The 11,459-nt window shown below is 41.9% G+C and overlaps 1 protein-coding gene across 1 annotated transcript; it reads left to right on the top strand.

The window, feature by feature from the left end:
• Window positions 1-1,254: 1,254 nt before the first annotated feature.
• On the top strand, window positions 1,255-2,050 carry LOC113567259 (homeobox protein prospero-like). Its single transcript, XM_026994518.1, has 3 exons — window positions 1,255-1,380; window positions 1,617-1,765; window positions 1,906-2,050. The coding sequence occupies exons 1-3, from the start codon at window positions 1,255-1,257 to the stop codon at window positions 2,048-2,050; spliced, it is 420 nt and encodes a 139-aa protein (XP_026850319.1).
• The last annotated feature ends 9,409 nt before the right edge of the window (window positions 2,051-11,459 follow it).

Here is an 11,459-nt window from a genome sequence, read left to right as displayed (position 1 = left end):
TCAAGTGCGCGTGGCTGCCGCCTCCGGGGAGCCTGGCGACTGGCGACGAGCGACTGGAGACTGGGGACCCTTGCCAGCAAACGGCAAAGATTTTCTATTTGCACATTTTCTGCGCTTATTGTTTGGAAAAATCAACACGAGCGCACTCGCACAACATGAGAAATGCATTTGCTACTGGGAAATCTTGAAATTAGCGCGATTATCGGAGCGTTGTCAAGTGCGGAAGGGGCGGGGGCAGGACTCTCCGACGACAAAAAAAGACAACAATTAGTGCGAGGCACACAATGCAGTCGGAGGCGGAGGCGGAGGCGGAGTCGGGGCGGATGCCGGGAGGCATTAGGCAAAGACAAGCAATCACTTACAGTCTCCAAGCAAGGCTACCACCCACCCTGGCCTCCCTTGCGCCCCTGACTATCCCCCTGCGAGCGGCAGGCCCCCGGCCGCACACAAATCACTTGACTAAACAAGGCGACACAGAAGCAGCAGGCAGCAGGCAACAGTGGCACCAGAAGCACACTGCACTTGCTAATTAAATCCCCAACCCCCAAGTAGAAGCCACAGTCCCAGCCACAGCCCCCCAGCCCCAGCAGCGACCGCAATAAGAAGACGCCACTGCCTCGACTTGCAATTGTTATTGCAGCACCACCCAACCAGCGCCTGCCACTGCCACAGCCACTGTTGCTGCACATTTGAGATTTATTAAAAATTCTTTACACACTCACACACACATACACACGCAAGCACACACACACATCGACAGACAGCGAGTGAGAGAGAGAGAGACTCCTCCTTTTGGCGGGCGCCTAAGAGTATGCAGCAAATTATTAATAATGTCATATTCAAACAGCGATGCGATGCGATCCAATATAATGCATTAAGCCTGCAAGAACAAGGACCCCCCTCTTAGAAAGAAGCTTAAGTGACAGAGAGAGAGAGAGAGAGTGTGGTATATAGAGGACTGAGTGTGAGAGAGATAGAGAGATTTCCTTTGAATTTGGTTACCTTTTTTCTGTTTTGTGTGTGTTTTTCGCTCTTTTGTTCGTTACTTTGTTTCGATCTTTGATTTGATTTTGAGTTTTTGTACGATTTTGTAAATTTGAATGCTGACAAACCCCCCCACCCCAATAAACCCCCCATACCAACCCACACCATAGAATAGAAACAAAAAAAAAACCAAACCAACCAACCAGAATACTGACCAAAACCAAACATATTCCTCATCTACGCATCTGCAGAGAATTCTACTACATACAAATGGAGAAATATGCACGACAAGCTGTCACCGAAGGCATCAAGACACCCGATGATCTGTTGATTGCTGGAGATAGTGAATTGTATCGCGTGCTCAATTTGCACTACAATCGCAATAATCACATTGAGGTATGCCAATAACCACGCCTACACCCACACTAACTCTAACATTAACGAAGAACCAGTCGCCCCCCACACCCCCGAAAAAAGCCATTGAAGCTGCGGGCAAACAGTCTACCCTTGGCCCCGCTTAGATGTAGAGTGTTTGCCTCCAGAATCAATCCACAATACACACTAAACCACTAAACACCACTTTTGTCTGGGAGCTCCGTTGCTAATCGTAATCGTCCTTCGGCCATCGACAGGTACCCCAAAACTTTCGCTTCGTCGTTGAACAGACACTGCGGGAGTTTTTCCGTGCAATACAGGGTGGCAAAGACACCGAACAGTCGTGGAAGAAGTCCATATACAAGATCATCTCGCGCATGGACGATCCCGTGCCCGAGTACTTCAAGTCGCCCAATTTTTTAGAGCAGCTGGAATAAGTGGAGGAGTTGGCCTTGCCAGCGCTGCCAACGCCAACGATATCGCTGCCAATGCCCCTGGCAATGCCAATTCAAATGCCACCACCACCACCACCACCACCAACAACAGCCACACCACACACCACGATCCCAGCTACTATGACTACTACAACATCTACAGCCACAACATCGAGGGCCGGCAGCAGCAATCCGAAGGCGAGGCGCAGACCAAAGCTAAAAGGCTAAATCTGCGCAAGAAGTACCACTGGATATGACCCACAAACTCCCGAAACGAAACAAAACGAAAACGAACCACAGAATAAGTTAGCAAAGAGAGAGAGACCGAGAGCGAGGAGAGAGAGAAGAGCAAAGCTAGGAGAAGCTAAGAGAAGCTGAGAAGTTTACACGAGTCAAAACCGCGTTTAGGCCACGAGCAATTCTGGGGAGCAGTCAAGACAGACTCCCGAGCCGCAAAATATTTTTCAAAAAATTTCCAAAAACACCTACACCAACACACACACACACACACAGCATACATACGTACCCACTCAGCGAAGAAGAGAGAGTGAAGAAGAGGATGAGAGATGCGAGCTTCGATCGCATCCAATGCTAAAACCAAAACTAAAAAAAACCTAAAATCTTAATCTTATGTGAAATAGTGCAAATTGATGGTAACCTGAGCCTGACACCCATACAGACACACACACACAGAGACACCAGACACCAGACACACCGAGTGAGCGAGCAATCGCGTACTTTGTAGGCAGTGTAAACTGTACTCGCTGTAGCCGTGTTGGTTTGTTAGATGAAATTTTTTTGAAAATATTTACAAGACATTTTTACGTATACAGATATTTAACAAAATACATAGTTGAGCCATCTATTGATCTACCGAAAGTTGACACACAAACAACATTCCACACACACAAACACAAACAAACACGCATTCCACCCACACACACACACACACACACACACACATCGGTACAAGAGCGAAGAGCGAAGAGCGCTCTGTGGAAGCGGGCTACACTGCTTGGCAGACCGTTCTTCGGCAAGCAGTTAAAACCCTTCAGTACCGGCGTTCACTGCATGAGCGCACTGCTTTACAAAAGCAGGCGCTGCACTGACGCCGGTAGCACCCCCCACTATCCCCCAATTCTTAACCCTTTAAGCATATATTCGATGTCTATTAAGCGAAAACTAAACAAAAACAAAAATCACCAAAAAAAAAAAAGAAAGCAGATTTATAGATTAGATTTATATGCGGACAGGACAGCGGGCGTTAGGGTAGATAATTTGATAATTTAATGGTTTATGAACCCTTGACCAAAGTTAATTGTTAACACCAATCCCTTGAGTGCGGTTTATTTTTAATCAATTCTTTTACTTTACGCCTCTTCTTATTTTTATGGATCACCCTATACACACATACACACACACACACACACACACACACACTAGTCTGTTATTTATGTACATAATTTATAAATTTAGTTAAGTTAAAGTTTAGTTTAATTAATTTTACTTTACATTACTTGGCCTTGAGTTGCAACAAAAAACAAAATATACACAAAAAACACCAAAAAATTCAAATTAAACAACAAATATATGGTTTTTCTTTATTGTTTAAACCCCCCTCCCCCTTGTTTGGCCCCCTTCCACTGGCTGGCTGGCTGTCTGTCCTCGATCATGCACTCTCACCCATCAGCAGCAGCACAGCAGACTCAACATGGAGAGTGGGCGGGTTAAGAGGGATATGTTTGCTCTCTCTTGGTCTCTTGGTCACTTGGGGCCAGGAGTGAGCAAACCTTACTGTTGCCACCAACACCAGCGGCACCAGCCAGGCAACATCATCAATTACATCATCGAATCATCGAATGTTATTCAACATTAATTCAACATTAAGCAAATACCAAAAGAATATTCCTCAAAAGACGCACAACGTAGAAGCGAAAAAGTAACCTTTTCGGCCCCATATTTGCTACGAGGACAGCCAGCAGTCAGCAGCCAGTCAACCTCCTGATGCCCTATCGCCCCCTGTTGCAAGTTTAGATTAGATGGGAACACCGCTATGAGGCAGCAGCACACCTTTCGGCCCACACCAAGCATACGAAATTATTGAACAATAGATGAATTTTAGCTAAAACTAAATTGAAACTGAATAAGCAAGTTTTTAGGCATAACCAGAGCGGGAAGAGCAGAGCGAAATTCGATTGCACTTTGGCGTAACTATGACAAAATTAGTCGAGTATAAGACGGTAGGTTCCTAGTCTGACGGAAAAGGGAGAACATAATGATTACATTTCCAATTTGGTGTAAAATTGAAAAATTTAAAACAAACAAAAAAAAATGCATTTGCGAAATTAGTGTTTAGGGAATCGTACAAAAAAAAAACAACAAAATAAAGCTAATCGAACTGCAGTTTAAGTTGATTTGAACCCCCCCAGCCATTAAGCATTATCCATATATCCATTGAGAGATGTTTCGAGATTGAGTTCCCTGATTTATACCCATTTGAGCAGAGCAGAGCAGAGCCGAGTAGAAGTCGAAATTCCAGTCCGGAGATCGTTGATTGTTAATGCCTTTACGAAATTTATGGAGAAGCAACTTCTTTTTGGCAATGAAGTTGAAGTTTGATCTAAATCGAAATACAATTGTAACTGATTTTGTGATAAAAAAGTAAACAAAAAACAAAACAAAACAACTAACAAACAAATGAAAATCGAACTAACTGCAATTATGTTTCGGATAAAACCAATGTGGAGGGAGCTCCCACCTCCGCTCCATACGAAATTGATTGAATTGAATTGATTGTAAAAATAGTTAATTGAGAAATGAGAAAAGCAAAAACCCTTTAGGCAATTTAAGGCGTATTAACAATAAACGTTTGGCTAACAAAACTTTAGGCAAAATTTTATAATTAAGCAAAATTCAAAAGCGAAATTAAGCCGTCGAAATTCAGCTAACAAATTCAGAGTTAATATTGTGTTGAGTTTCAGTTTGTCTCAGTTTAAGAAAAACCACAACCCCCCCACCCCAACCGCCGCTTTCTTTCCTTTCCTTAACCAAGTGGATGGATCGATGGATCGTATCGTAGGAGGTTTACCATGAACCGAATGAATGAACCGTACCAAAACACACACTCAGACACAGAAGCACACTTGAATACACATTTGAATACTTGCGTATATATAATGCAACATACATATTTCATACATTTATACTAAACATTAACATTAACAAAAACATACTTAAACTTAAGTCAAGTCAAAAAAACGAGACGATAATTGGTTAATAAAAGCGAAATTCATTGAGAAATCAGAAAACCACATGACGGCGCTTGGATTTTTCTTTAACAAAATTAAAAACCCCCAAACCCTTTGGCTATTTATGAAACCCCAATACTTTTACGTTCAATCTTTGCCCCCATTCAACCAACCAACCAACCTCCGTCAGAAGCTTTCGGCAATTGTCACAGATCAGATCAAAATTGGAATTGACTACACAACACACATCACTAACCGTTAACCAACACTACAGCCACAGCCAACAGCCAACAATCGGTGGAGATCGGTGGAGACGAGCGCAGGTTACAGAAGGGTAAGCAACAAGCAAAAGTCAACTAAATTTTAATCACTTCCTGTTGAGCAGAGAACAAACCAATCCAGCGACACAGCGACTCCTGGCACATCCACAGGCAGCGGCAGCAGCAGCCTTCTTCAAGCCACCAAAACTTTCGATATCCATGCCTTTCGATCAGCCGAAAAACAGTGTTTAGTTTCCACACAGCCATCTTTCGGTGTTGGTAAATTCCAAAAAAGAAAACAAACAGAGACCAGCCATAGGCCAAGAGCAATGTTCGATTCTAGTTTCCAATTGCTGCTGCCCTGTGGAAGAGCCGGGCACAGTTTACTCCAACATCAAAGTCAAAGCACGGCACAGGCCAGGACATAAGTTAGCATAAGCATAGAGTAATCTTACAGCCAGCCAACCAGCCAGCCAGCAGGATCAACCAGGACCCACACACAGACAGAGCCAAGCAGGAAGCGGAAGCAACCAGCACATCAAACCGATCAATCAACCAGCGATCAATCACTGATCGAACGACAAAAGCGAGCAAAGCAAACTAAACTTAAAGCATAAATGAAAAACTACACGTAAACCGAAAAAAAACGAACCGATCGACAGAATGACGATCGAAGCAGCAGAAGCAAAAGATGGAAGCGAGATATTGATTTATCGAGACATCGATATCGATATCGAGATCGAAAGAAGCAGGCGAGATAAGTATATACCTACTACACGTAAACCAATTACCAAATATAAATGCAGACGCAGCCATATGCAAATTTTAACTAGATTTTAAAAGCATTAATACCGCAAAATACCAAGCAAACCAAAACAAAACAAAAATACCAACAATTACCGATTACTGATTACCGCATATACGAGAGAAAAACCGATACAGAAATTGATCAGAATTGTACATAGCGACATTTAAATACAAAACTACATAAACGTAACTAAAATATTACTACAGTTTAAGCATAAGCAGACCCCCCCCCAACTGAGATCCCTCAAGACTCCCCCAAGACCCATGACCCCATATCGAAGTTACTCAAAGGCCAGGGCCAGGCGAGGCTTCGCCCATAGCTTTACAGCATTCAAAATGCGCGCAGGACGATTCTCAGGAGAGGAGGAGATGTGCCAAAATCAGCCCCCCCCCAATCGGTATATATATCAACCAGAAGATCCCCCCCAAAACACAAACATATGTATGTAGTCAAGTCAAGAATCAAATCAAGTCTATTCGTAACTTCCACTTCAAGTAAAAATAAGTTTATTAAACATCCTTATTTAAGAAAACATCTGATCACAAGCGATAGAAAGAAACAACTAAAGCAAAAAACTAACGAAAATCAAACGAAAATTTGCAGTTTTGGTATAAAAGAAGAAAAACAAAAACAGAAAACAAAATAAAAATAAATGATTGCGTTTTTTTAGTAGCAAACGCGATTCTCGAAATTCCCAATAACTTTTGGCCCGAAATCGAACAAAATCAAAACAATGTTTGGAAGTAAAATTTTTATCACTTATTTGGCGTAGGGAAAATCACCGAAAGATACAGAGAAGAAGAGAGAGAGACGAAGAGAGAGATAGAGAGACATTTTATGGCGGTGCAGGGTCCTTCTCAAAAGGGAGGGCCATTGTGCATCGCCATTTTCTGTTCCAACAAACTGCAATAGAGCAGCGCACGGTGCCCATACAGTTTCGGCCCGCACTGTGCGCCTGCACCAAACGGATTAAGTTCAACAAATGAAATTTTGATTAAACATACCATTATTATATTAGACAAGAATCTTAAGCATCCTCAGTTGAGACATTTATGGAGACGAAGAGGTTAAAACTTTTGGCTTATGACGTGTAACCCCAGCATTTCGGCAGAGCAAATGGCAAGCGGAAGCTGCCAATCGGAAATTCCAAATTCAAATTGATATATATACCATACAACAACAACAACAAAACGAAGCAAAGCACATGAGAAAGTATAAAAATATAAAGGAAAAGTTGCATAAAACCCCAAAGAAAAGCCCATAACTGAATAAAGAAACAAATAAATAATATTAATAGAAGATAACAGGATTACAATTTAGTTTTAAACAGCCAACAATAGCCAGGGAAACATACACAACTCGTATGTGATATTTTTGAGTTAATCTCTCACAGTTTTTCACAAGTTTACAAAAGAAAAAAAAACCAAAAAAATAAAGAAAAAAAGAAACAGCAACAAGCCCAGTTAGCAGCGACAATATATTAGAAACAACAGCAACAGCAAACAACAACACAGAGCACTTCCAGCAGCAGCAGCAGCGAGCAGCGAGCAGAAAGCGGCAACTTTTTTTGGGTTGTCTACCACATATCAGAGATATCAGAGATATGCTATATATAGTATAGGAGATCCGGTGTGGAGGAGGGGGTACAGATTTTCTTTGTGTTGAGTCTTTAAGCCATCCTGAGTTCAAAGTTTACAATCGAACGAATAACTGAATATTTACCCATGATCAAATATGAATATAACAAATATATATATACACATAAAGCAATACAAATACCGATAACTGATAACTAATCCATAAGTGTTTATAGTTGAATTTTGACGAACGATAGAGAGACAGAGAGAGAGAGAGAGAGAGAGACGATTTTATGCCACAGTTTTCATTTGCAATAGTCGAGAGCGTGCCACGCACGCACCGGGATAATTTATAGTACAATACATGCAACCAGCAGACAAACAACAAACAACCAGCAAACACAAGCAACAAATAAACAAAGCAAATAAACGAATAAGCAACCAATAACTTTTTATAAAACGATTTATATTTTTATACTCAACAAAAAATCAAGAACCGCCACAGCAACAACAATAGCCAATTAGCCAAATAAGCCAAAACTTTTAGTTCGTTCACAAGATATTTCCGTTAACAATTAACAACAACAGCAACAATTATGTTTTTATTTAAACAAACAGCAATCGAAAGAGCTCCGACCCAAGCCCGACACCCCGACACCCCGAATCGCTGACAAGCCCAGCCCAAAATCCATACAGATCCAGCGCATGCCACACAAGAAATTGCCAATAGTAACCAATAATGCAACCAAGTTGCAAGAGAAACCAAGAGAACGATGAAGACGAGGACCCAAAGAAATGATGCCTGCCTGCTGAAACCCAAGGGAACCTACGCCTGAGCCCCGCCCGCCAGAGGAGACACACTCAACAAAAAACATTCGCCAAAAACATGCGCCTGGATGGAATCGGGGGCTGGGGCGATCAGTCAGTCGGAACGGAATGGAACGGATCGGACGGGTCGGTGTCTTTCGCATAGGCAACAAGAATAAGTGATAAAAACCTTTTGTTTCACAATTCTCTAACGAGCAACTCAATCAATCGAACAACAACTAAATGAGCCACAAAACTTTGCGTGCGTTGAACTGGCTCCATCTCCGGCAACTGCTGCAGCGACGGCCACAGCAACAGCAACAGCAAGGACTCGCGGGGCATGCAACTGACTGCGAAATGAACTGAACTGCAAAACTACTTTGGTTTACTCCAACAAACACACAAACAATCAAACAGATACCGATCAAACAGATGCAATAAACAAGAGAAAATTGACAAAGATTGGGGCACCCAGCCTCAGCCCCAAAATGAAGGGGCGGGAGGTGCCCCAGACAATAGCCCAGTAATATTATTATTATTTCCAATTGGGCGCATCTTTGTAATCCCCCGAGGATTAAAGATGCGCCAAAAGAACCGTCAACAACAGAAGTACAACCAAAATGAAACGCACCCATTGGCACCCACCAAGAATCAAGAATCAAGCAGAATCAGTTGCCACTGCCCCTGCCCCATCGGCTACAACATGTTGCAGTTGCCGGAAGTGGAGGCCAGACGTTTGTCAAAATTCTACACGAAATTTTATGTAAAACAGCTGTAGGAGCAAACGAAAAACGCAATTCCAACGAGCCAAAGCGCCGAAACAATCGATTTTCAGTTTCAAGTTTTTCCTTCTCGGCGATCGGTCCGGTTTCGATCGGTCGCGTTCCTATGATTTATAGACGGAGAGAGAGCGAGAGAGAGAGCATGCCCCAGGGACTCGCCCCCAGGACCAGCCCCAGCTCCAACACCAGACCAGAGGGACAACAGAGACGGGGGCCTGGCCTGGGGCATGTGTAAGATATGTACTATAATAAAAGTAAAACCGTAAACGAAAACGATAAGCAAACAAATGAAACAACAATATTTATACAGAGACTGCAAACAAATGTGATCAGATATTTTATAATATATAAGTTTACAGAGCAAGAAACAGAGCAAGAAGCATATAGCCAGAATCAGAAACCGAAACAGAAACTGAAACAGAATCAGAACCAGAAAAACTAGTTATATAGCCGAACGATCAAATCAAAAGCGAAACAACAGCAACAACAACCACAGTAACAGTAACAGTAAACCAGTACAGTTAGCATAGAACGTAACGAGTAACGAGTAACGAGAGCAGTAAGATCGAGCAAGGACTCGCAACGAGTCGATTAGTAACACGTAAGCAAACCGAATAAAAACCAAAAGTATTTATAATAATATTTTTTACAATAGAATATACAACTAAATATAGCAAAACGACAAACAAACCGAGCGGGAGGCCCAGCAAAGCATAGCCCCTAAACCCATGCCCAGACTCCTCCCCGAACCATATAGCCCGATCCCCTCGATCCCCTCGATCCCTTCGATCGACTCGATGCTTGCGCTGTCGCCTCCACGCGCAACAGTTGCCTTTCACAGAAACAATTTACCGTTTAAGTTACCAATAGTGAAATAGACAAGCCAGAACGGTGCCACGCATGCCCTCAGTGGCAGTGGCGCCGCCGTTTTTCCAGCCAGTTTTCAGTTGAGCATCTCTTTGGTTTTTTCGAGCAGAGCAGAGCAGAACAGAGCAGAGCAAGCAGCGCACAAGTCTTTCATTTCACGGTTCATACAAAGGTTCTATTTAGTTCAAGGAGTAGCCAGGAGTACAGGAAACAGAAGCCAAGAACTAACCAGTATATACACACACAGACACATACATGCAGACATGTATCAGATATCAGATATATAGTACTATATGTTTGATATATAGTTTGATTTGAATCCGTTGAGTGAGTCAAGTATTTTCAGTTCCGATCAACAACAGTTTGGAGGCATTATCTTCTTGGGTTGAAAGCATTATCGAAAATTGAGCAGCCCCTGAGTTCTGAACAATAGTGCCGGTAATATTTATAAGATAAGTGAAACTATATATAACATAGAAATATATATATATAAAATACATACTCTAGACGTCGTAAACCGTATTTCAGCATAGCTAAAGAATGTTCTAAATGTACACTGAATAAAGCCCCCAAAATAAAAGCAAGCAACAAACAGATGGAGAAAGAGCAAAGGGGAGAATCGTCTGCGGAGTGTTTTCCAAGCCTAGATCGAAGATCGAAGACTGCCTGGACCTTGAAGAGAGAGTAACTAACCCCCCGACCCCAACCCCGACACCGGCCCGCCCTTGCCCCCAGCACACGAGCCACACTCTCAACGAGACATTACGACACACACACACACACACACAACCTTATAAATATATATAACTTATTAATTACATAAGGGAATAATAACTCGAAGCAAAAGAAAAGCAAAACCAAAACCAAAAACCAAAAACCAAATAATAATAAAAATACAAATACAAGATACAAGGTAGTTGCTATTTTAAATATTTAAACAAAAACCCATAAAACAAACAAAAAACCACAAAAAAAAAATCAAAGAAAAACAAAAGCCGGAGAAACAGAAACAGAAAATCAATCGAAATACAGAAAAAAGAATCTTCAAGAAAAAGTCTCTAATTAAAATCATTAAGCAGGAACCAAAAGAAAAGCCAACCTAAACAGCAGTCAGATATATACTACACATAAACGCAAAGCAGTATATAAATATATATGCAGTTTGTTCCAAACCAAAATCATTACGGAAAATATATGATATTTGTATGCTTTTTTACTCACACCACCATAACCGCCATATAAGCCGAAATGGAAATGGAAATTGGAAAATGTTGGAGATCGATGCTCCGGCGCCGCCTTTAGGTTTAATTTACGCAC

The sequence above is a fragment of the Drosophila persimilis genome, unplaced genomic scaffold (assembly GCF_003286085.1).
Source record: "Drosophila persimilis strain 14011-0111.01,24,50 unplaced genomic scaffold, DperRS2 tig00003933-arrow-pilon, whole genome shotgun sequence".
NCBI classification, from domain to species: domain Eukaryota; kingdom Metazoa; phylum Arthropoda; class Insecta; order Diptera; family Drosophilidae; genus Drosophila; species Drosophila persimilis.
The sequence above is the reverse complement of the archived record's forward strand: the minus strand, read 5'-3'. Positions and strand labels throughout refer to the sequence as shown.